Below are 27,162 nucleotides of genomic sequence, written 5' to 3'. Positions count from 1 at the left end.
CGACCTCCCCACAGTGGCCCTCAAAACCAACCTCCTCAGTAAGGTGCTCCAGACGGCATCTACTTCGTCGGAGCAGCTGCTTCCCTTCAATGACGCCCTTACCAAAGTCCTCTAGGGCACTTGGTCACGGCCGGCCAAGGGGGCCCCTGTTGATAAAAATTTTGCCAGACACCACCACCCAGCACCTGGCGACCCGGCCTGTCTGACCAACCATCCCAAGCCGGTCATCCAGGCATCGACGTCGCATAGTGTCTTTCCCACGTCTCCACCAGACTTTAAGAAACGGAAACAGTTTGGTAAGCGGTTGTTCTCTTCGGCCAGCTTTGGGCTGCGGTCGGTGAACACCGCCTGCCTATTGGGCCGCTACTCCCACACAGTATGGGATACTGTTGCTCAAGTTTTGCCTCAGTGTCCTGAGGAGGTCCAGACTGTCCTGTCTCAGGCAATTGCTGAAGGCAAGGATGCGGATAATTCGCCATCCGGTGGGGTTTGGACACCGCAGACTCGATGGGCAGGGCTATTTCAACAACGGTGGCGTTACGATGCCACGCCTGGTTGCGTTCGACTGGGTTCTCGCCCGATGTCCATAGCTCGCTCATGTATATGCCCCTCGATTGCATCCACCTGTTTGGCGATAAGGCTGACAGTGCATTGGAATGTTTTAAGGACTCGCAGGGCACGGAAAAGTCCTTGGGCCTTTCTGCAAAGAATCAAGCCACTCCTAGATTTCGTTCCTTTCGTGGCCAGGGCAGAGACACCCAGGCATGTTCCTTCAACAAGCCTGTGTAGAACCAGCCTCAGTGTGGCCGTGAACGCGGCTTCCTCAAGGGCGGGTCGGGGAATCAGCGTGCGGGCCAGTCCACCTCCACCCCTGCTACTCCTACCTCCAAACCTACCTAGTCCGAGCTTTGTGGAGCACTACACGCGGGTGGGTGGCATGATCCGCCACCACCTCCCCCACTGGCACGATATCACATTGAACAGGTGGGTGTTGCAGATAATCCGCAAGGGTTACTTCCTTCTTTTTTAGTCCTCCCCTCCAGCCATGCCACCTCAATGCCACCGCATGTCAGGGGATCATTTGGTCCTTTCTCCAACAGGAAGTCATGGCCCTCTTGGCCAAGGGGGCCATCGAGTGCGTTCCTGGGCAGGAAGTAGGGAGTGGTTGTTATTCCCACTACTTTCTGGTCCGCAAGAAGGAGAAGGGGGGCCTGCGCCCCATCTTGGACCACCGGGACATCAATTGCTTTCTCCGGAAGGAGAAGTTCAGAATGCTGACTCTGGCTCAGGTCCTGGCTGCCCTAGACCATGGAGACTGGATGGTATGGGGAATAAGTTGTGTGTCGACGCGTTTCGGCGGCCAGCGCCTTTCTCAAGACAAAGTACAACTTTCTGGAAATAAAGACATAGTTTAGTATATAGTTTGACAAACTTATTCCTCATTGTGAAGGAATTATTAATGTTATTTTATAGTGATATTTACTTCTGATGAATGTAATTTTAATTTTGCTCTCTGATATATGTATTTTTATTTGTTCTATGAAATAATAAATTGTTTAATAAAAATAAGTAATCAATTGGAAACTGTTCATTTTTAGTCTTTGTCCTGTAACCATTGTGTAGGCAATCTACGACCTCCGCCTAGGTTGTTTCTTTCATTGTGTTTTTCCCTGACCTAGGGGTACATTTTCATTTGTTCATACAGGGAACCCTTGTTTGACACAAGTTGGTAGTGTTGGAATTTCAGGGCACTTATTTTCACATCCCCGTCCTGCCGGCCCACCGGCATTACCTGCGGTTCATGGTGGGCCAGGAGCATTTTCAGTTTGCCGTGCTCCCTTTCGGCCTTACCAGCGTCGCTCGGGTGATGGTGGTGGTCGCAGCCCACCTGCGCAGGTCTGGGGTGTCAAATTTCAAATTTATTTATTATGTTTTGGCTCTCAAAGAGGGCCACATAAACATGTACAGACAAAGTAACAAAATCATCGAAAGTGCAAGAGTTATAAAAACATAGAATTCGAACCATAATAGCTACACTGCAAACCATCAGTCCCACAAGGCCGGGCCGGCACAATCTTCCAGAACATTAATAAATAGCTAAAAATCCTTTGAAAAAGTTAAAAACATAAGCACAAAACATTTCATTCGGTGGGCAATAAAGTGCATGAAGAAAGTCCTGTAAAGTGACAATGCTGAGGCGTAGACAAATTGCTTTGAGCCATCGATTGCGCAAGCTACGTAACATAGGACAAATCAAAAGTACATGCATACAGTCCTGGTTATTCAATTTACATAAATTGCACAATGGTGAAGTACCATGCCATTTGGACAGCAGCACATTTAGAGGGATTAAGTCGTACCGTAATAAAAACCAGAACCTACGTATCCCATGTGGTAAGTTCCACAGGGCATACGGTTGAGGCTGTTTCAACCTAAAGGAGGAGATGAGTGGCTCCACATTCCTTTTATCTCCAACTGTTTTTTTGTCGGATAAAAAACAATACTCCCACGAAGCCTCCTTAAGGACCTGCTTTAACTGCATGGGAGAGTAGGAGAAAAGCGCGCTTTCATCCAGTCTAAGGATTTTCACAGCCCCTCTAAAATTACTAACGAGTTTGGAGAACTCCTTAAAATTGCCCAAAAGTTCTTTTTTGAGTAAAACTCGCAGGGTTCCCTCTCTTGCTCTGGCCAAACTGGCTACCCACCTTATTAAGGCGCACAGCCCCTGAACCCAGGCACTCCTGAGTCCAAAATCCAACCTGCAGGCGGCCAGTGGACAGGCATTGTTTAAAGTCGAGAGGGATCTTAGGAGTTTTCCCTCAATCTTGTGGCAAAAGTCCCAAAGTTTTATCTCTATTATTTCTATACCATACAAGATGGTTGCGGGGATTTTAGCTTGAAATACTTCCAGAAGGCTAGAAAAATGTCTTTTCCCCGTTGCCAGGTAAAGGGACTTTAACCCATTGCCATGGGCAAGAGCTTTGCGAGAGCAATGCTCTATATGGAGATTCTCGCTCATATTGGCCGAGAATATTTTCCCTAAAAATGTATAACAAGTTACGACCTCCAATCTATACCCTCCAATAGCCCAACCAAAATTTGTCGAGCGGCATTTCTTCCTACCAGCAATACACATCACCTTACTTTTATTAATATTGATCTTCATATGATGCTCCCCAGCAAAATCCTGAAGAGCCTGAAGCCGATTTGCCAGACCCACGGGAGTTAAGTCAAGCAAAAGCACATCGTCGGCATACATCAGACAGGCGATTGGCACCCCTCCTATCAACGGTGCGATCCCCTCACTGTTGGACACCGCAGCGGGGAGGTCAGTTGTATAAAGGGAAAACAACAGGGGCGCCAATAAGCAGCCCTGTTTAAGGCCATTCTGGGATGGTATTTTGGCCGAAAGCCCCCTTTCACCCCCCATTAAGACCCTGCACCAGGTCTCAGTGTGTAGAGCCCGCACCAATTCCAACAGGGGAGTAGGGACACCCAGCGACGCCAATTTTCTCCACAGCGTTCCCCGATCTACTTTATCGAACGCTGTGGAGAAATCAATAAAGGCAGCGTATACGACACCCCCTCTCACCTGGACATATTTGTCAGTAATAACCTGAAGGGCAGTCAGGTTGTCCAGAGTGCCATGTTCCCTTCGGAAGCCAGTCTGTTCCAACGGCAAGATATTTCGCTCCTCGACCCAATCAGAAAGAGAACTCAGGAGGCATTTCGCAAAGACCTTTCCGATGGAGTCGAGGAGCGCAATCATGCGGTAGTTACTGGGGCTATCCCTTGCCCCCTTTTTGAAGATAGGGACCAAAATGCTTCCTCTCCACGATGCAGGGACGCATTTGGAAAGATGGCATGCCCTAAACAGGGGGTATAAGATTTTGCTCCAGGTTAAAGGGTCTTGTTTTAGGACCGTCATCGGGAGCTCATCCGGTCCCATGGCCCCAGAGGAACGCATATTTTTTATAGCCAACTCGATTTCCTTCTCAGAGGGAAAGAAGACCGAGTCATCAGGGGTAGCATACATAATGTTATCCACACTTGTGGTCCCATTCCCTGCATATAATTCTCGGATATGAGAGGACCATATATCTTCAGGTATAGCTATGGGAGTAGGGGAATGGCGTGTACCACATCCTTTCCCGATTATTGCCCAAAAGTCTTTGATGTTGCCATATGCAGCAGATTCCCTTAGTTTGATCCATACTTCATCCTCCCTGTCCCGTTTAATTTTTAGCTTGAGTCTGCTTCTCTTTCTTTTTAACCTAGCAATATTTTTCCCACGTTCCGGTACCCTTTGTACGTACTGTGCACGGATAAGTTTGTTTAGTTCCCTATTTAGATTACGGAGAGTCAGAGGAACTACCTCTCCTTTTTTTCTAGGGGGGACAGTTTTTTTAGCATTCAGAAGAATCTTTAACATGAGTTCCTCAAAACAAATTATTTCATTTCCGTTCCACTCTTCTATTTTCTTAAGGGTATCGTTCAGTAGCTCCTGCACCCCATTAATGGCAGCATTATTCCAGAAGCATCTTCCAGATGTCGATTGGAAGGTGGCCTCCTTGCCGTTTAGCGACCAGGATGCCGTATTCAGAGAATTTAACGAAATTGATAGTAACAATATACTATGGTCGCTCAGAGTCGTGGGGGTGATCTTTAAGTCAAGAATCTGGGGAAACAGACTATAGCTGGCGATAGCATAGTCCAAAATTGATGACCCAAAGGGGGATTTATGGGTATAATTTGCGGGGACGTCAGATGGAAATCTTCCATTTAAGATGATACCATCCCCGATCGCTAGTTCTTTTAACAAGATCTTCCCCCTTTTATTTGTCTTTAAGTTTTCAGGGAAAAGCGTCTGGGGGATGCAGTGTGCTTCCTCCTTAGCTTTATCCCTGAAGAGTTTTAGACTAGCATTTGATACTTTACAATTCAAATCACCAATAAGCAAAATTACAGGAAAAGGAGGTGAATTTTTTATCTTATCCATATACTGGAGAACCCGCTGCAATTTATCATTAAAACATTCCTCAGGGGGAATGTACACATTAAAAATTACCATAGGGTATTTTACATTGTCAAGGAATATATTTTCTAATGTTATTGTGTGGAAAAGTCTACTGGAATCAATGTAATGGGAAAATCTCCATTGAAACTTATTTGACAGTAAACAGGCGAGGCCCCCCCTAGCATGCCCTTTCTTAGAGGGCGCAGCCGGAATTTCCAAAACATAAAAATCTTTTAAAGGCGTTAACCTATCTATGCACCAAGTTTCCTGGATACACAATATATCAGCCTCCAGAGTGGATAAAAAGGTCATTTTCTCCGGGCTATTATGGAAACCGGCCGCGTTCCAGGAAATTATGTTTAAGACTGGGTTAAAGATGGTGGAACAATTTGGGGTTATCCTTATTTTTTGTTGATAATGCACTATGGAGCCAATTCCACCGGTTATTGTCATCATTGAGTGTGGAATTCTCAACTAGTGGAAGAGGCTTCACGTGCGATACTGAGCGTTTTCCCCTGGAAACCCAAATTTTCAGGTCTCTTAGAGGAGAGGTTACCCCGTTATGCTCACCACCCCTCAACCCCTGTTTATCAGAAGAGTTTGGGTTGCCTAGGGTAGAGATAGGGAGAATATCAATACCTAAGCGTTGAAAATTTTCAGCCTGCTCTAGTATCAAATTTGTTATGATAGGGGAGTAAAATTTCACCCGAATACTAAAAACCAGACTTCCACCCAACAGAGTCACCAATTCTATGTCTCTAGACTGAATGTGGTAGAGACATTCGACCTCACTGAAACGCTTGAGAAGCCAGGCTCTATTTAACAAGAGTATTTACAACAAGGGGTGGTGAGGGACAGAGTCTCTGAATTAAACAGAATACTCTCACCCAGTCAAGAGATCAGGGCTAGATCCAACACCGTTTTTTAGCTCACTGCACCATCCCAGTTTCAGAACCTGGCTGTATGCAAATTAGTCTGTTCCTGTCCCAGTGCATGATGGGAACAGGGCAAACCAAACTACAAAAGCCAATTCTTACACTGGGAAGGAAACAAGCTACCGGGGACCGGTTTCTGGCATTTCAGCCTCTTCGGCCCGGCTTGCTTGAATCCTGATGGTGCAATGAGCAAGGGACTCACATCTGAGTATACCCTTCCACGCTTAGGGTGGACAAAAATATTTACAACAAGGGGTGGTGAGGGACAGAGTCTCTGAATTAAACAGAATACTCTCACCCAGTCAAGAGATCAGGGCTAGATCCAACACCGTTTTTTAGCTCACTGCACCATCCCAGTTTCAGAACCTGGCTGTATGCAAATTAGTCTGTTCCTGTCCCAGTGCATGATGGGAACAGGGCAAACCAAACTACAAAAGCCAATTCTTACACTGGGAAGGAAACAAGCTACCGGGGACCGGTTTCTGGCATTTCAGCCTCTTCGGCCCGGCTTGCTTGAATCCTGATGGTGCAATGAGCAAGGGACTCACATCTGAGTATACCCTTCCACGCTTAGGGTGGACAAAAATATTTACAACAAGGGGTGGTGAGGGACAGAGTCTCTGAATTAAACAGAATACTCTCACCCAGTCAAGAGATCAGGGCTAGATCCAACACCGTTTTTTAGCTCACTGCACCATCCCAGTTTCAGAACCTGGCTGTATGCAAATTAGTCTGTTCCTGTCCCAGTGCATGATGGGAACAGGGCAAACCAAACTACAAAAGCCAATTCTTACACTGGGAAGGAAACAAGCTACCGGGGACCGGTTTCTGGCATTTCAGCCTCTTCGGCCCGGCTTGCTTGAATCCTGATGGTGCAATGAGCAAGGGACTCACATCTGAGTATACCCTTCCACGCTTAGGGTGGACAAAAATATTTACAACAAGGGGTGGTGAGGGACAGAGTCTCTGAATTAAACAGAATACTCTCACCCAGTCAAGAGATCAGGGCTAGATCCAACACCGTTTTTTAGCTCACTGCACCATCCCAGTTTCAGAACCTGGCTGTATGCAAATTAGTCTGTTCCTGTCCCAGTGCATGATGGGAACAGGGCAAACCAAACTACAAAAGCCAATTCTTACGGTGATGGATCAAGCCCTGATCTTTGGACTGGGTAAGAGTGGTCTGCTCAATTCAGACACTCTGTTCATCACCACCCCCTTTTGTAAATCTATTTAACAAGAGGTCAGTATCAAATAATGGAACAAAATCTAGTACACGCACATCCACAGGGGCCTTTGGCCTACTTACAGGCCGAGCCGGAGGGCGAGAATTTTCGGAGTCAATTGTTACCACAAAGGGGGGGGCCAAAGGGTTTAAAGTCCCGGATGGATAAGAGATTGGACCTCCCAGAGCACTCCGCGAAGGTGAGCCTGGGAGAGGGCCCCCAATTTGTGGAGAATCTTCCTGGGAAGGCAAGCTGCCTTGTTCATTTTCCTCCTCCACTGAGGTTGAAGTGGTTAAGTTCACATCCATGTCCACTTTTAAGGAAGTAGATAAGGATTCCCCATTCCTTGTTTCATTCTCCCTTGCCTCTGTCCATTTTTGGAAAATGATCCTCCGTTGCTTCTTCTTTCTATATTTTCGGATTGGTTTCCTCTTACTGGCTTTGGTACTTTTTTGTTTACCATGTTTTCTCTTTTCTTCATTGACCTCGAGTTTGTTGGCCAGGAGATCTTTTCCGCCATCCGGGGCAAAGATGGGAAATAACTCCTGGGCCGTTTTGGGGCCAGGCAAGACTTTATCCTCCTCCTCTATCTCCAGGACTATATTCTTGATGCAGTTTGATGCTGCAGTATGAGACACCTCCCTAAGAGGGACCATAACAGGCTCTTCATTTTTCCTAACTAGTTCGCTTCTAGTAGCATTAACTTTCCCCTCGGATACAGATTGTCCAGGCTCGAGGGGGGAGGCCTTACTCGAATCCGGCACTTTTTGCAGCAATAACTTTAGGATTTGGGTAACTGATTCAAGGATACAGTCCGAGCTGCCAACAAATTTCCCTAAAAGCAGCAAAATTGAAGCAAGAAGTTGTTCCAGCGCGATCATGGACTCAGAGATCGGCTTTTCTCGTGCTTCCGCAGTGCAGATATTATCCAGGAGATTGAGGTCAGGGCTCTTGGAGGAGTTTAGCAAGTCAGATATTTCATGTCTATTTAGCGACGGGGTGCTACTGTACAGCATTAACCCTGATGGGGTGGCACCCCCCTGAGCTTTAAATTGCTCCAGGGATTCCACTTTAGCAGGGCTTACGTAGCGTCCCCATAGTTCCAGATCAATGGATAGTGCAGTCAAGTCATCCCCGGGCCTGTCATTTAGGGGTACCTGAGGGATCGATGGTATGTGCACTGGCTCACTTATAATCATCAGCTTCCCATCTGTAGGGTCCCGAAAAGGAGACCCTCCTACCATTGTTTGGGGGGTCCCCTGCTGGACCAAGGGGGATCGGGCCTCAGAGGTAGTTGGTAAGTGTACTTCCAGGGCTTTAATATCTGGATTATGTAGAGTTGCACCTTTAGGTTTTTTTATACCAGATAGATCCCAGAGTTCAGATAACTGACATTGTCCTTTCAAAGGTGGGTTGTTTACTGACTTGTTTCTTGTACGGATAGTAGTTAATTTCCGGGCAGGTTTTTCTCCCACTACCCTTCCTGATCGTAGAGTTTTAGACATTTTCCACAATAAAAAAATAGAAATATAACAATATAAAACGTATAAAAGTCTGGAATAAGGTCAGACCCAGGCGGAGCAGGTAGGACCAGGGTGCTGTATAGCTGTCACAGTACTTGCATCGAATTATCCTCCCACTCAAATGGACACAGATGCAAATAGATAATAACAGTGTAAGAGATAAAATATCAGGGACCGGGCCCAGCCCGGCCTACCTCGGTCACTGAGGGCCACAGAGGGCCCGCCCTTTGCCCGGGCTTCGCCCGGCGTCGCCCGCGCGCGTCCCGCGATGCGGAGACCCCTGCTGCTTAAGAGCGCCTCCGGGCGCGTGCAGGGCGTTGGCGGCTTCCTGCCGCAAGCACTGCTGGGACCTGTAGTCCCCCTCACTCGGCGGCCGTGCCAGATGTCAGGAGGCCAACGGCAGCGGAGAGGGACTGGTCGGAGTGCAGGAAGTCAGGTTCCAGTCAGGAGCAGGTAAGGAGCAGCCCCAGTAATAGTATGCAGGGCGAGGCAAGTTTCCCGTATGCAGCGTTCACCCACTCGTCAATTTCAGCGATATGCTTTCCACACGCTCTGACGGAGACCCCTGCTGCTTAAGAGCGCCTCCGGGCGCGTGCAGGGCGTTGGCGGCTTCCTGCCGCAAGCACTGCTGGGACCTGTAGTCCCCCTCACTCGGCGGCCGTGCCAGATGTCAGGAGGCCAACGGCAGCGGAGAGGGACTGGTCGGAGTGCAGGAAGTCAGGTTCCAGTCAGGAGCAGGTAAGGAGCAGCCCCAGTAATAGTATGCAGGGCGAGGCAAGTTTCCCGTATGCAGCGTTCACCCACTCGTCAATTTCAGCGATATGCTTTCCACACGCTCTGACGGAGACCCCTGCTGCTTAAGAGCGCCTCCGGGCGCGTGCAGGGCGTTGGCGGCTTCCTGCCGCAAGCACTGCTGGGACCTGTAGTCCCCCTCACTCGGCGGCCGTGCCAGATGTCAGGAGGCCAACGGCAGCGGAGAGGGACTGGTCGGAGTGCAGGAAGTCAGGTTCCAGTCAGGAGCAGGTAAGGAGCAGCCCCAGTAATAGTATGCAGGGCGAGGCAAGTTTCCCGTATGCAGCGTTCACCCACTCGTCAATTTCAGCGATATGCTTTCCACACGCTCTGACGGAGACCCCTGCTGCTTAAGAGCGCCTCCGGGCGCGTGCAGGGCGTTGGCGGCTTCCTGCCGCAAGCACTGCTGGGACCTGTAGTCCCCCTCACTCGGCGGCCGTGCCAGATGTCAGGAGGCCAACGGCAGCGGAGAGGGACTGGTCGGAGTGCAGGAAGTCAGGTTCCAGTCAGGAGCAGGTAAGGAGCAGCCCCAGTAATAGTATGCAGGGCGAGGCAAGTTTCCCGTATGCAGCGTTCACCCACTCGTCAATTTCAGCGATATGCTTTCCACACGCTCTGACGGAGACCCCTGCTGCTTAAGAGCGCCTCCGGGCGCGTGCAGGGCGTTGGCGGCTTCCTGCCGCAAGCACTGCTGGGACCTGTAGTCCCCCTCACTCGGCGGCCGTGCCAGATGTCAGGAGGCCAACGACAGCGGAGAGGGACTGGTCGGAGTGCAGGAAGTCAGGTTCCAGTCAGGAGCAGGTAAGGAGCAGCCCCAGTAATAGTATGCAGGGCGAGGCAAGTTTCCCGTATGCAGCGTTCACCCACTCGTCAATTTCAGCGATATGCTTTCCACACGCTCTGACGGAGACCCCTGCTGCTTAAGAGCGCCTCCGGGCGCGTGCAGGGCGTTGGCGGCTTCCTGCCGCAAGCACTGCTGGGACCTGTAGTCCCCCTCACTCGGCGGCCGTGCCAGATGTCAGGAGGCCAACGGCAGCGGAGAGGGACTGGTCGGAGTGCAGGAAGTCAGGTTCCAGTCAGGAGCAGGTAAGGAGCAGCCCCAGTAATAGTATGCAGGGCGAGGCAAGTTTCCCGTATGCAGCGTTCACCCACTCGTCAATTTCAGCGATATGCTTTCCACACCTGGGGTGTCAGTCTTCACCTACCTCGATGACTGGTTGTTGAAGGCGGACTCGCCCCAAACGGTCATCAGCCACCTTCAGACTACGGCCGACCTCCTGCATCTGCTGGGGTTCTCCATCAATGTGCCGAAGTTGCACCTGAGTCCCTCTCAGAAGCTCCCCTTTATCGGAGCGGTTCTGGATTCGATGCTGTTTCAGGTTTATCCTCCAGAGAAGCGAGTCCGGGATATTCAGGCTATGAGTCTGATCTTTCGGCCTCTATCCCGGGTTTCAGTCAGGATGACCCTCCGGCTCCTGGCCCTGATGGCCTCCTGCATCCTGCTAGTGCAACATGCCAGATGGCATATGCGGGCTCTGCAGTGGGACCTGAAGGTCCAGTGGGCACAGCATCAGGGCAACCTGTCTGAACATGTCGAGATCTCAGAGGGCACTGCTCAACAATTGCAGTGGTGGCTCACGAATCGATATTGGGTCAGTGGCAGATCTCTCTCCCTTCCCCAACCGGAGCACACGGTGGTGACGGACGAGTCCCTCCTGGGATGGGGAGGCCACTTGGGAGAGGTGGAGATCAGAGGTCTCTGGTCTCCGGCGGAGTCCCAGCTCCATATCAACCTTTTGGAGCTGCGGGTGATCCGACTTGCACTGAAGGCATTCCTTCCCACTGTCTGGGGAAGTGTGGTGCAGGTGTTCATGAACAACACCACCGCCATGTGGTATTGCAACAAACAGGGCGGGGTGGGGTCCTGGACCCTTTGTCAAGAGGCTCTGCGTCTCCGGACATGGCTGGAACATTAAGGTATTACCTTAGTGGTTCCATATCTGGCAGGTTCTCTGAACGTAAGGGCGAACGAACTCAGCCGCCGGTGCACAATGGATCACGAGGGGCGTCTGAACTCAGACGTCGCGCAAGGTCTCTTTCAGCAGTAGGGAGAGCTTTGGTTAGATCTATTCGCCACCGAAGAGAACGCGCAATGTCATCAGTTCTGTGCGTTGGAATTTCCAAGGCGGCACTCGCTCAACGGCGCTTTTCGTCACGAGTGGAGTTGCGGTCTGTTGTACGCCTTTCCGCCTATACCACTTCTGCCCAGAGTGCTGAAGAAGATCAGCCGCGACCGGGCCCAAGTCATCCTTGTGGCTCTGGATTGTGCATGAAGCTACTGGTATCCCGAGCTACTCAGCATGGCGGTCGATCCCCCGATCCGTCTGCCTCTTCGGGAGGATCTTCTGTCGCAGCAGCAGGGGACGGTCCTTGACCTGAACCTGTCCAGCCTCCACCTCCATGCATAGAGACATGCGACACTTGACAGCTTTCGACCTTCCTCCCGAAGTCTGTGATGTTATTTTGGCAGCCAGGCGTCCCTCCACTAAACCGGTATACGCCTGTAGGTGGCACAAATTTGTGGCATGGTGCACAGCAAAAGCTATGGATCCCCTTTCTGCACCTCTTTCTGAGGTCCTTCTGTTTCTTCTATTTTTGGCCCAGCAGGGCTCTGCTCTGGGCACTCTCAAAGGTTATCTTTCGGCCACCTCCACTTTTCTAGGGCTTCCAGATCAGCCTTCTCTATTTAAGTCCCCGGTTGTTAACCAGTTCCTCATAGGCATTACGCATACATTTCCACCCATGCCTTTCATAATGCCTCAGTGAGACTTGAATCATGTCTTGACCTTTCTGATGTGCGCTCCCTTTGAGCCCCTTAATAACTGTCCTTACATCTTCGGACTCTCAAGATGGCTTTCCTGGTAGCTATCACCTCAGCCAGAAGGGTGAGCGAGCTCCAGGCTCTCTCTTCTAAACCTCCTTTCCTCTCTGTTCATCCAGACAAGGTGGTTTTGAGAACTTGCTCTTCTTTCTTGCCAAAGGTTGTCACGCCCTTCCAAATCGGGCACACCATCACTTTGCCCACCTTCTTTCTGCCTCCGCATCCCTCTAGAGAGGAGGAGAGGCTCCACCGTCTGGACCCAAAACAGGCACTAGCTTTCTATCTGCAGCGTGCACAACAGTTCCATGTGGATGACCAGCTCTTTGTTGGAAACGTGGGCGCCAAAAAAGGTTGGGCCGTGCACAAGCGAACCACCTCCCGGTGGGTCGTTCTGTGCATCAAAGCTTGTTACTCCTTGGCTAAGAAGGAGCCTCCTCTGGGGCTGTGTGCCCATTCCACCAGGGCAACGGCAGCCACTGCTGCCTTGGGACGCGGCGTTCCCTTGCAGGACATTTGTCAGGCAGCTACGTGGGCCTCGCTGCACACGTTTAACAAGCACTACTGCCTTGAGAGTCAGGTGCGTAGAGACGGCTTCTTTGGCCGTTCTGTGCTCCGTGACTTTCTGGTGTAATCTTGTTCGCGGACCCACCACCGGGGTTGGTATTGTTGGGGTAAGGAATCTATCACTAACGTGTCTCTTTCAGATGCACAAGTTACTACTTGTGTAACGATATATCTGTAAGAGGCATTAGTTAGTGATAGATTCCTTACCGCCCCACCCATCCTCCCCATTCTGCAAACTGATTAATGGGGTTAAGGACATACCTTTAAGGACCCTAGTTTTATGCACCAATGGTCAGTATCTTGCATGTCTCTGCGTTCCTGGCGTGGAAAGTTGTGTACAGAACTGATGTCAGCACGCATGGGTGGCGCCTAAGTAGTCTCTGTGACGTCAACTCAGTGCTTCAGATGCCAGTGACTGACGGGAACGGCAGGACGCCACCTACTGACGTGCGGGGGTACTGCTAAGCAAAACTTTCCAGATCCAGTCTGACGCCTGGGGATATTCTAAGATAAGGAATCTATCACTAACTCCTGTCTCTTACAGATATATTGTTACACAAGTAGTAACTTGTGCATTCAGTTACCAGTATTTTTAGGTTGGATAGGAAAAATATGACGTGACAAGATAATATACCAGCTCCCTAGCATCATTACACAAAATAACTGATGGTCAAGTTCTTCTCCAACACCACCTTACCAGTTCTAATGCTTTGAGGTTTCCTGCTGCACCAGGCCAGAGTTTCAAAATATCCCTGTATACTGCCTCCTCACCATCTGTGAACCACCTAGCTATAATATAAGTATACGAGTTGAAACATATACCTAATGCACATTGGTAACTGACCCTCTCTAGGATCACCAACACTTTCCAAGTGTTCTTAAAGTTATACAGCAATGCAGAAATCTCTTTTTAAAGTATACTACTTTGATTCCACTTGACCTCCTTTTCAAATTCATAATGAGACAATCTCAACAAAATTCAAATCATACCTGCTGCCCTAAAACGGATTCTTTATTTGAAAGACATACCTAGTGTCCTGCTGCCTCATCCGCAACTCATAAATTACTGAGAAGTTACATTCCATTGATTTAACTGGTGTCAGGCTACTTTGCACCGACCTACTCAACTAAAATAAACTTTGCCCTGCTCGACAGTGCAACGTCTTGTGTTTGCATTTGTTAGTTATTTGAAATGTTTTTTGTCCATTGTTCCATTGGTGTAAATAATAGTGCCAAATTGCAGAAGTGCCCTATTGCACAATTCTGATGAAATCTGTTCTGTCTGGCGGAAGATATCTTCAATTGAAATAATTGTTATCCAAACAAATTGATTTAGACATTTGAGAATGTTCTATTCAAAATATGTTCAGAGACTTTTTAATAATCAAATCATTACTAAATAGTTCCTAATCAGAGTTTGGTTTCACTGTTCTTCATTTACCTAACTGTTTGGTATGTGTATTATTGAGTGGATTGGTTAATTCCAACCACAAGCATACAGTATTTACTATATCATGCTGATGTTGGTGCACTAAACACCAAAATCCACTTGTTTTTCCCAAAGCCTCATAATAGGGTTATTTATTGCACCCAATACATAACGTACCTTATGGTATCATTGTTTATTAGTTGCGTCAAATAACACGTAAACTCGTAATCAGGCACACAGTATTTCCTGCTGTGTCAGGTTTTTTTTCTCTGAAGCAGCTTTTACCTTAATGGTGGCAGCGACTTCAGCAGAAAACATTGAGAGCAGCTTAGCCATGCCTTGGTGGCGTGTTTAGTCTGTATGCAGTTTTTTAATATTTTATAAAGGCAAATTCTCAAAATGAGGTTTGTCCTCAGAAAATAATAGGTACATGAGTCTGGGCATACAACAGAGGAGCAAAAAATAGAAAACATTTTGTGGCAGCTTGCTCATTACTGCCCACCTCTAAGGTTAGGTCCTTAGATTTATGACTGAGAAAGAAATAAAGTGTGTGTTTAGATTACAAGACTTTCTAGACATAGGGCTATTGGTGGTAAAGTACTAAAGGGTGTTTTGCTGTTGATGCTTCATATTGGTGAGTGAATTATATTAGAAATATGTGTGTGCATGTTTGTCACCGTTTTCTTTTAAAAGGTGGTAGTTGGCTTGCTTTCAAAGACTAGAATATAGTTGTGTCTAGGACAATGGTTCTTTCAATGGGAACTTCATCAGCTATAAAAGCAATGCTTTATTCAATGTCCTTGTTTGCAATGTTATGCTTCAGTCATTTGTTAATTCTTCCACTGTTTAATAGTTATAATAGCGTAGAATGTACAGTTTCTCAAGTCTTTGTGTTTTTGGAAACAGCAGGTTACTGTCAGCAAGAAAGAAGCAACACCAGAGAAGCTTCTGTTGTCAGAGGAATCAACTAAACAAGACACACCTTCCCCCATTCAGGAACTAATTGAGGTTGATACTGAAACAATTAAACAGGGCAAAAGGCCTGAGTTTAGCATCACAGAAAAAACAGGAATTTCACGTAAAGAACCTAAAGAAAAGGAATTTTCAGTAAATGAGGTGGTACCGCCTACTTCTGAAACAGAGACTGATGGGAAAGAGAAAATACATGGTGCCACGTTTGAGGTAATCTGGAATTATTTTCGATAAAATCAAAGTTTCAGAACAATGATATTTCTTAATATGTGAGAAATAGTTCTTGTTGAAAGTACATAATTGTGGTCAGTGACTTGTTCTGTGATTATTCTGATGAATGCAGTCAAGGTGCCTTGATGGATTGCTATATTTTGCTTATTTCTCTTCTATCCTTCCTGTACCATGACCCACCCCTCCCATCCAAGAAACACAGATACAAATCCTTCTGATTTAAACATACTTGTTTTCCCACCCATTTCAAAATATATTTATGTAATGTCCTACGTCTCTACCGTGCATTTCACTATACACCTATGTCCATCACTGGCTCAATCCTAAACATGCCTGGTTTACTGCTGGTTCTATAGGTTCTTGCTGAGACAGAAGCTATGCACATTTTGCTCCTGGCTGCTTTCTTCTGCCATACCTGACCTCTTTTTCCATTGTAAATAGGGTACTCTGGTGTATACTTCACTTTCATTACCAGTTTCCCGGTCATGTCTGACTCCTTGCTCCTCATCCTTACCACCCCTATTCACATTTTTTTGTTCCCCTCCCCATTCCCTTATATACCCTCTCACATCTATGTTCTGGGCCAGTGCTCACCTCTTTTTCTTCCCCATTTGATGTCTTGCCTTCCAAGGCTCTGTCTCTTAGAGGTCGATCATAATGTCTTAACCTGCTTTCTTTCTTTGGTTTCCTTCCCCTCTGGATCACAGTTTTTCTTTCTCCCCAGCCGTCACAAACCATTTTTCTTCCTGCTACTTTGATTCTACCTGCCCATCTTTTGGTGCTGCAGGTGCTGATGTCCGGCCTGTAATAGAGAATGTGATGTGATATGCTATTATTATATTCAGTCACTCAAAGAAAATCAAAGCAAGATGTTTCATGTCACCCAAACACATATAACAAAAGCAGAGGTATGTTGTTCCTAAGAGGGGCGTTGAAAAGGAAAAGGGGGAAGGTGGGGGAATTAAGGGTCTGTGGATAGTAGATACCAGGTGTTCCTAATGGAATAAAGATGGAAAAGCTCCAATTAGGAACAAGAGCCATCACACTCCTCATTGGGCTGGCGTGGCAAAGCCCAACAGGTCCTGTTTGCCGGAGGTCTTCTCTGGTTGCCGATGTGAAGCTGCAAAACAGTTTGGGGGCGTATGGCTAGTGAGTAGAGATGGCAAGCAAAAAGTGTGGGTTTAAAAATAGCTAAATGACTCCCCAAAAACAATTTTCTTCACTGGGTACCTATGCTATGAGTAAAAACAACCGACTAAAAAGTAATGCCTGAAGAGGGGAAATTATACCTGTTTAAGCTCAGAGTGATATGTGTGGGATGATGATAGTCAATATGTTTCATGCCCTAAATTATCTAGTTGGATCTTGGCTTTTCAGCAGGGGATTCTCATCTACTCTAGAGGGGACGTTATGTGTAATAAAGGTCACGTCCCCTACAGTGTGGAAATAAACGAGTAAAAGTGAGGTATATCTTCTGGAGAACACCGAGAAGAGGGGGTTATTTTGGCCCCAACCGTGATGTTCAGGGTACTTTTCTTAGTCGGTTCTTCCTACTCATAGCATAGGTACCCAGCGTATACATTTTTTGGGGGGGAGTCCTATAGCCATTTTTAAATCCACACTTTAGAAACGCCTGGGCCCGCGTTACGTATTGGCATTGTTTGCGCCCGGCACACCTTTTCAGAGGTGCACCGGGCACAAACAATGCCAATGCGCTCGATTATGGTTAATGCTCTGCCCTGAGGGCAGCCACAAACTTGTGCTGACCTGGGGGCAGCACATTCATATGAAAACACTGAGCCACTGCTCCGTGTTTTCACTCTCAAAGGGGATTAGAGATCTGTGACTGTACCCGCCTGCAAGGGGATGTCTGCAACCCCTGCAGAGGGCTGCTCTCAGGGGCACACTGAAAGTGCGCCACCTTTTAAATGGCGAACTGTCAGTGCGCCTTCTGAGGGCTTCTTTGACTCTGGGCCCCCAACTGTAATATGGCTTAGAGTCAAAGAAATTCCCTCATATGCATAGGGAACGCCCCTATACAAATGAGGGAACACCCTCTCTTGATAGTACTGGCGCTACAAGTGTGCCAGCTCTATCGGTAATATAGAAGGGAACGCACAAGCGTCTGCGCCCCTTCTATGATACCAAAGTGCCACGGGGGCCCACAAACTGGGCGCAAATGCCTGTTGTGCCCCAGGGGCACCTTATGTAATACGGCCCGGGTATTTACTGTCCACAACTCCTTAACCCTCTCCTCCCCTTTTCCCCCCTTTTCCTCCCCCCCCCCCATCCCCTTAGGAACTGCATACCTCTTCTTTTCTCATGGTTCTATGGGGCCTGTATGCTGGACCTACCAAGCCCTGTCCCTCTTTCTGTGATAAACTCAAACATATATCACAAAAACAAACAATTTTGTTGGTAGTATGCCATTTCTTTCTGTCCAAAGCATAAACAGTGTACCGTGATACCAATCCAAACCATACCGTGTGTGCATCCAAACTCTATACTCTAATCCAAATTTACTGTACCAGGTGTCCAATTACAATCAACGTGGGTAAAAAGCGTCCTGAAGTGTATTGTGTGCCCTAACACTCCCCATTTCAAAACTTAAAAAGTGCCCTGGTAGCTTCTCACCGCTCTAATTAAAATTACGGGTTTTGTCAGAAAGATCATAACCCCAGCTCCCACCTCCACCAATACATTATAAAGGAAATGAGGCAAGTGAGTCATGTCTTTCTCTGTGGTCATTGTAATATCAATGACTTCTGAGCAGTCCTGGGTTGAATTACTGATTTAGCCTTTTTGATTCCGAGCATGCCTGGGAAGGAGGCAGCAGCTTTTAGATGCAGAAGATTCCAGTACATTTTAAAGTAGGCTATTGTTCCCTAAGATTACATTATTTTCCTTAGTCTACAACTCCAATAGTATTTTGTCTATTTCTCTGTCAAACTAATAACAGTTCAACTTCATTGTTTTACTGAAAAGGGGAATTAACCTATTTGTGTTACAAACTTTATTTTTCGAGTACTGCGTCGAAAAGTTTAAAAAAGGAAAGCAATACTTTAAAACAAATTACTTAAATCTAAATTTGAAAAAAATCTCAGGTGTCCACCAGTAAAGACGAAGGAACATCGGAGGAGGCTCTACCTCAAAAGGAATCAGCTAAAGAGACTGCTTCATCATCAGTTCAGGAAATAATAAGGCTTGGAATGGACGCCATTCAAAGGAGTGACTCCCTCAGCACAAAATTCAACCTTTCTCATGAAGAATCTGGAAAGAAGCCTACTTCAGTAAGCAAGGTGGTGACAAGTGTTTCTCCCGTTCTCATTGACGCTGAAGAGAAGGGGCCTGGCACAATATTTGAGGTATGCATAACTTATGCTACATTATGTATTGCAACAACAGTAGTACCTACTACATAGTGTATATAATGCCCACACAATTGTACCCAATACTTAATATGTAAGTAATGATAAGAATTCACATATCTTGCTGGTTAAATTGTGGATTTGCATAAAGAGGTATTTCCTAAACACTTACATTCATTTAGTGCCACTTTCTATGGAAAAAGAGCTGACATCTTGTAACATTCCAGAAAATGCATCAGAGCGGAATTGAAAAAATCTGACATTCAAAAAAATAAGTTAGCATCTATATCTCTGACGCCATTTTACAACATACCTGATGTCTAAGTTCTTCTCCAGCACTATTCATCCCAGTAGTAAAGCGTGCAGGTTTCCTGTTACGCAACGCCTCAAAATTAAAACATAGTCATGCATTATCCCGCTGCCCTCCCAGAACACCCATATTAGTAAATAGGTATTTATGTTACAATAATAATGCACTTTGTAGGCTGATCCTCTCTAGGAACTTCAGCGTCATTTTAAATGTTTGTGGTATCATATAACTGCAGTGACATTTCTATTCAAGATATGCTTTTATTCTCCTTACTGCTCATTCATATTCATGCCACACCTATTGACATCTATCCAGCATTCAAATCATTCAAATTGTACTTGGAGTCCTCAAGTCCCATTCTCTAATGTGAAGACGCACCTGAGGTTCTGCTCCCTCATCACCAACTCATAAGTTACCAGGAGGTGGGAATGTATTGATTAAAATGATTGGAAGCTATTTTGCATTGTTGTTTGCACCAACTAAACAGTACAAAAGCAAGCTTCACCATAGTCAAAAACACACCATCTTTTGGTTGTCCTTGGAAATGTCATTGTTGCACTGGACCACTAAGTGAAATAACAATGCAAGATGGGGAGAGGGCCCTACTAAATAACTCTGGAATAATCTGGCACAGATCTCCTCAATTGTAAACATAATTGTTGTCCTATCAAACTCATTAAAGCACAATTCAAAATGTACTATTCAAAATACACCAAGAGCTGTTATAATAAGCAAATATGACTAGCTGTTTAATCACGGTTTGTTTCCATGTGCTTTATTCATTTCACTCTTTGGTACGTGTATTTTGGCAGCACACTTGCTGGATTCTGGCTTGTTCATGGCACGATGGACCGAAAACAAATCTCTAATGCTAATTGAGTCCAAATTTAGGTTCATTTAAAGGTAGGCTGGAACAGAGGTTCCACCAAATTTCGGATGATACCCATGTGCCCTACCATCAGTACTTCCCATTCATTTGAAAGAGTTTTTTCCTCTAAGAAAACCTTAGTTTGCTCAAATGCTGCAATACTCTTTGCGAAGGTCCAGTCACCCCTAAACTGCTGAATAATGGGCCTGCTCTCTTCAGGATGTGAACCACCATGAAAGCAATGCGCCACTGGGGAGAAAAAATCCAAAATATCCTTGATGCACTTGGAGAAAACTTAAAGCAGAATGGGGGCACTGATTTTTGTTTTTCAAAAATAAAAGCTTGCATTGGGCAGGTAGGGGTAATGGGGTTCCTTGAAAGCAAAACAAGTTAACCAGCTTGTGATACAGTCATGACATGACGGATTGGTTGACATTGAGCAATGTTGACAAAAAGTCCCAACTGACATAACAGGGATCTTTATATTTGGATGACAGGTTGCTGGCTGCAGGTCTGGTGGAAGCAGGAGCCAGGAGCTAACAGGCCCTCTTTTGATTCCAAATATTAGCTCTGTTATGTTATGTTGGCATGACAGACCTCTCTACAATTTTTTGTTTCCTAATGACAAACCATCAAAGCAGAGTTTCGCCTGTGGAAGAAAAGAAAATTTGCTCGGAGATTTATCATAGAATGTGGTGGACATTTCTGTATTTTTCCTGTCCAGGATATCCATAGTGTCCATGAAGTTCCAGAACACAGTAAAAGCTTGTGAGCATAGCACTGTAAAGTCGATCCTATGAAGAGCGAGCCTCCTAACAGCACTTTTACCGGTGGTTTTGGGAGTGTTGAAGTTTATTCTCACGGCAAAGCTAGCAATGGCTTTACTGTTGGGAAAACCAGCATCCCTGGCCTCTAATAGGGTGGAGGAAACAGAATTGTAACCAGTTTCTGGCAAATCTCTTTTTAGTACTAACCTCCAAATGAGTCTCTTAAATTTGTGAATTAGAAAGAAGTTACACATACGATTTTAAGTTACTAGAGATGGTGACATTGGGTAGATGAGTTCTGAAGGGTGGATTTTTACTTCCTGGAGATTCGGGAGTTACATTTGTAAAAAATATTTTAGCTACATTTTGTAGTTAGAATGCTGTCACAAACTTGACTAGATTGCTCATGAGCAGTGGTTCTTAATAGGGAACTTCATAAATTGATACAACCAATGCTTTTAAACAAAATCTTTGCTTGCCATGTTGTGCTGCATTCATTTGATCAATATGCCACTGTGTTCTAATGTAGAAAGACCCCTTATGGGTCCTTTAATTTGTTTGTGTCTGGGGAAACTCTGCAGGTGACTATTAGCAAGAAAGAAGAAACACAAGGAAAGGTTATTTTGCCAAGCGAACCAGCTGACCAAGACACTCCTTCACCACTTCAGGAAATGACTGAGGCTTTCACTGAAACTAATAAAGAGGAAGATTTACACCAGAGATCTGAGCCATCCATTACAACAAGAGATGAGCTTTCTCATGGGGAATCTAAAGAGAAATATGTTTCATTGAAAGAAGAGATGTCAGTTGTTTCTGAAACAGTGACTGACGCAGACGAGAAAGCACTCAGTGGACCATATCAGGTATGTTGAAATACAAACTAAAATACATGTGCCTGTGTTACAACACTATTGTAGATAATTGGGGTCTGCAATGATTTTAAGGAACTCTGATGGAAAGCCATATTTAGATTGAGAGGAAAACAAAAAAGCATTGGATGCATTGCTTGAATTTATCCTAGCCACTAGTAAATACTCTGGGCCACATTTCAAACTATTAGATTTTTAGCCATGTTAAGGGAACAGTCATTTGCAAATCAATATAGTTCCTGCTTCAATAAGAATAGTCCTCCTGAACTTCCATGTGAGGTCCCCTCTGACCTGAAATGCGAGCATTCATAGACCAATTTCGGCCTATTTGTGCCCATCAGTAGGCCGAATCTTAAATCCTAATCCATAGCAAGCACGAGACCCTGTTCTGAGTGGACCCATACTATTTAGAATGTTGCACTGAGGAAAGCAAGAAAGCAATGGATGGATTGCTTCAATTAATCTCATCTACTTGTAATTATTCTGGGCTGAAATCCAGATCGTCTTTTTTTGGAACTAGCGATATGGAAATCAACATAGTAGCATTGGTCCTTCTGGGGAATTGGTTTGTTTCAGGAGGGTGTGAGCCCTTCTCAAGCAACAGCCATAATTCTTGTCAGGGTAAACCATAAATAGTCATTATATTTACCTGAGCTTTACCCTCTGGTAGCTTGGCATTAAAGCAGTCAGGCCTAACTTAGGGACAATGTGTAAAGTATTTATGCAGTATGCAAACAGTAATAAAGTGAAAACACAACACAGGAAAAATCCCAAACCAATTTAGAAATATAGATTAAAGTTTAATACATTATTTGGCACCAACATGAGAATAATCCAATTAGTGGACCCAGAAATATGCAATTTTAAAGATTAAGGTAGTATTGCACCCAAATGTCCAGCATGAAGAGTTCAGTTTGCAGTGGAGGTGGCTGTGAGGTGCAAGGAGAGCATCATGTATGGTAATCACTATAGTGCAAAGAACAGGCCAGGCGTCACGGATGGTCTTCACAGTAGCGTGAAAATCCTGCTGGGTATTGTTGGAGCTTAGCATTGGTGATCAATGTCAGTGCTGTAGCAAATTATTTTGAGCCGTCGTCACGGACCCCTAAAAGGAGTGGTGCCGATGGGCTGGTGCCTACTTTGCCTATTTGGTAACCCGAAACTGGTTTTCACTCATTTACATGGGGACATGGCCCTATGCAAATGAGGGCACATATAGATGACATCGCCTGTTAGTCAAAGGTGCACCCATGTGACTAGTGTGATTAGTATTACAATATTGGCTTACAGATGTGCGCAGAGCTACTTCTGTGATTTGGATCTAACCGACAAATTTCTTTTGTGCCCCTGCATACTTTCTGTCATTCATCCCATAGTGAACGTAAACCACTTTCAGTGAATGTAGATGTCCCTGGAGTGTTGCTTCCCCACCTCCCAATTCATTAATTACATTGATTGTACTGTGGTCAGTCAATTTTGCACTGCCATGTGCACCTTACCACTCGTACACAAACATCATTTACATTGACTTACCAATAAAGAAATCTATGGCCACATTTACAATATTTTGACACAGGCAGTGCATGCAGCTAGTCTCCCTGCTGCGCTGCTGCATCAAAATAAAAGGGTAGGAACGTGCCATTTCTACAAGGTACGGCATATTCCTGTGCTTCTCCCCTGTGCCAGCACACAAACAGCAGCGGTACTCCAGCGCTGACACCCATGCGCTGTGGAGATGATTGTTTTTGTTTAGGAAGTGACACCTACATGCACCAAAAAAATCATTAAAGACATTTTCCTCTTTCTATGCATGCGGCAGAATGTGGAATGAGGAAAAAAAGAGGAGAAATAAAAGTAGTTATCCTCATTGCGTCTCCTTACACTTCCCCTGGGGAGGAGTAGGATTCTGAAGCATTTCCACGGTTACAAAATGTTGAAAATCTGGGAATGCGTCAAGTTCCATGGATGCAACTTAGAAACAACCACAGCAACACCCATGGAACGCCCCTTTCACACAGAGTAATGCATGAAAGGGAAACATATTTCCAAGGCCATGAAAAGTCAGCTAAATGGCTTGCAGCGCTGGGACATTTTCTTGTAGCTGAGGGTCCCAGTTTCTTTTGCAGTCCTGCCACATACATGCTCCCCTTACCTACATTAACAGCCGGATAGCAGAAAGGGTTGGCGGTGCATGCAGGTACTCTTTCATGTCTCTTTGTATTGATAGAGCAAAACGTTTTTTTTTGGTAAATTTGGACCTAACTCTTGTGATTTGGGGATTATGTTTATGTTTATGTTTTATAAAGCACGAAAGTACCATAACATGTCCTGGCACTTAAAAAAAAAAAACAAACAAGAGCATAATAAAATTACAAAAAAGATATGTGTTTTGAGTTCCTTGAGGGAGTGCTAGGTTGTTCCAACTTTGGGCTTAATGACTGAGAGGGTTCGAGCCCTGTGTTTTTTCTCCAAAATCTTGGGCCATATACCAGCAAAGAAGTAGTGGAACAAAGTTTTTGGATGTGCAGTATTTTGGGAATAATCTAGTCATATAATTTGAACTTGCTCTAAAAGCTCAATTTCCCATCACGGTCCCCGTCTGCACCTAGTCTGAGAGCTTTTCATTGGCTTCCCATCAGGAAAAGAATCAGCTTCAAAGTTATTTGTTTGGTACATAGGACTATGTTTGGAAATGGGCCAAGCTACCTTGCCAAAAAACTCAACTGGTACCCACCTTAGGATTTGTACCGGTAGAAATGGCAGAAGATCCTTTTCTCATTTGACTCCTGCTTTTTGGAACAAACTACCACTGCAGCTCCGCATGTTTACGGATCATAAGCAGTTCCACAGGAGGCTAAGAACATTGGGGCATATTAACAAGGGGAAGTATCGCCACTTTTTCGGCGAATTGTGCCGAGAAAGCGGCGATACTTCTAGAGCCCTATCCACAAGGGCATTTTAACGCCTGGCTCAAGCCCATTTTGCACGTCGGCGACAAACATCGTTAATGACATGCAAAGTGGGCGTTCCCACGTCCAACCACATGAAAAATGTGGTCGGAGGTGGGAACACCCTATTACCAAGGCAGGCGTTGAGAGAGGCAGACCTGCGATAAACTCGTTTATCGCAGGTCTCCCAACGCCTGCTCTGACTAGGTGTTAGGGCATTGATAACATGGGGGTGTGGATCATAACGTTGATTCCACCCCCCCCCACATTATTAATGCACACATTAGTGCATGAAACCAACGTTTGTTTTCATTCGCTAATGTGCCATATCGCCGACTATCGCCGGATTTCATTTCGCCTACGTGATGCACATTGATAATTGCGCGCTATCACAGGGAAAAAATCCGGCGATAGCCGGCGATATGGGAATGTGCGTCGTGCGTTTTCTAACGCACTTCTAGGTAATATACCCCATTGTTTTTTGCCTCCTTTTGTCAGTCGTCTCTTCTGCCTGCCATCTGGGATTTTCGCTAGTGCTCTCAGACCCATGGGTGAAATGTGCACTTACGAAATCTCTATGACTTATGACTTAAATACCATCTTAAAAGGGCCTCAATAAAGTAGCTGTGAGCAAGAAAGAAGAAATGTCAGAGAAGGTCAGATCCTCAGAAAAGTTGCCTGAACAAGACACCCTTAAAGCAGTTCAGGGATAGATTGAGTTTGAAAAGGAAACAATTAAACAAGGAAGCTTGGAACAGAGTACGTGTCCCTCTGTTGCAGGAAAACCTGAGATTTCTCTTCAGTGTCTTGAAAAGAAGTATTTATTAGTGAGCAATGTGATGCTGACTAATTCTGAAACAGAGATTGACACTGCAGAGAAAATTACCAGTAGCACATTCGAGGTAGAAAAGTAATGTCAATTTCTTATATCAATATTTTGATTATGTACAGGAGGGACAACTTTATTTAGTGCCAGACCAAAGCATATCTCTTGTTATAAACTACCAGTGCCATTGTTAATTTCCCTGCACTGTCACCCAAAACAGAGAATGGGCTTCAACTGTCATGTTTTATGTTAGTTTAGTAGATTTCACCCTGGTCTCAGCCTAAGAGATGTTACTCTTCTTCACCCACCTCAGTGTCTTTCCAAGGACTATCTGTGCCCCTGTCATGCAATTTGATCATCACCACTCTCAGTCATTTCTTTATCCTGCCATATTATTCCATCAGTTGTGCAGCAGGGAATGTCACTTGATGCACTTTTGGCAGATTTTGTGTGTCATGTAAGACTGATTTAAAATGCTTCCTGTCCAACAAGAATCTTTCTGACCATCCAAACCTCCATAACAAACCAAAAAGCCATGTGGTACCGTTTCTTCTTATCCTATACAAAAATTGCCAAATACACTGTTATCTAAAACAAATATTGTGGTGCACTACATTGTTTAATTTGTAAAAGAGCAAGTTTTGTGCCTAAACTTTTGTTCAGGCGGCAGTGACCAGCGCTATTGAAGGCCAGGGTGCCAAACGCCAAGTCTGCATTGTCTTGATTCCACCCCATGCCTCTTTAATCCACCATGATACGCCCTCTGTGTCCTTATCTCATTCTGCAGGTTCTTTTTCATCCCTGCTTTCTCCTTTTGTCAAATGTTCCATGTTTCTTTACCTCCTTCTTTCATCCTCAAGCATTTTCCTCTCTTTTGCTCTATATAAAATTCTCTTGAGGAAAAAAAAGTGTTGCTCCTCAAAAATGAGTGGGGTGGGCACATCTGTAACCACTGCTCAAATTTAGATTCCAGAATCCAGCTCCCCACCACACTGAATACTTAGCATCTTTCCCAACACTACTACCACTGCTCAGTTTAAGAACGCCTACGGTCCTACCCTCGCCAACCATTCAAAATATGGATTGTATCCTACCACTTCAACCAGCAATTCCCAAAAGCCCGTAATCCTCCTTGCCACTCATACTCATTGAAGTAGCAAAGGCAAGGGAGGCTTGCCTTATGCCAAGGAGATTTGTTAGCTGCTGAACAATCCTGCATGTTGTTACAGCATTGTTTTTGAAGCAGCGAACACCATTTATCACTTAGAAAATCTTCCCTCACGTTTGTCATTAGAGTATTTATTGAGGTGAGTGGCTGTATCTTTGGAATATTTCACTAAATAGTAATACTCCTAATTGCATTAAATTAAAAATAGGTCAGCTTCTAGCAGTTCAAAGCCAGTGGGTTAAATATCAGATCAATACCCCATCATTCATTTACCAAAAACATTGTGTCTGCCATGACAGATGCCTATTTCTCTTACCAATAACAGAGAGGATGCCATGGCAAATACCATACAGGCGTGGTGCATTTACTGAGAAAAATATACAAAATTTCAAATTTACCAACCTGAATTGTCATGTTGTGTGCTATTAATTTCTTAAGTTCATGTTGCCCTTGTATAATGGTTTAGAG

At 45.5% G+C, this 27,162-nt stretch overlaps 1 protein-coding gene across 1 annotated transcript in view; it reads left to right on the top strand.

The window, feature by feature from the left end:
- SYNE2 (spectrin repeat containing nuclear envelope protein 2) overlaps nucleotides 1-27,162 on the top strand; it is a 1,750,628-nt gene that overhangs the window by 597,718 nt on the left and 1,125,748 nt on the right. The window contains exons 55-57 of the mRNA XM_086937933.1: nucleotides 15,274-15,549; nucleotides 18,675-18,935; nucleotides 21,465-21,746. Of these exons, the coding sequence (XP_086794059.1) occupies nucleotides 15,274-15,549; nucleotides 18,675-18,935; nucleotides 21,465-21,746 (819 nt within the window). The remainder of the gene's footprint in view (nucleotides 1-15,273; nucleotides 15,550-18,674; nucleotides 18,936-21,464; nucleotides 21,747-27,162) is intronic.

The sequence above is a fragment of the Lissotriton vulgaris genome, chromosome 9 (assembly GCF_964263255.1).
Source record: "Lissotriton vulgaris chromosome 9, aLisVul1.2, whole genome shotgun sequence".
Classification (NCBI taxonomy): Eukaryota; Metazoa; Chordata; class Amphibia; order Caudata; family Salamandridae; genus Lissotriton; species Lissotriton vulgaris.
The sequence above is the reverse complement of the archived record's forward strand: the minus strand, read 5'-3'. Positions and strand labels throughout refer to the sequence as shown.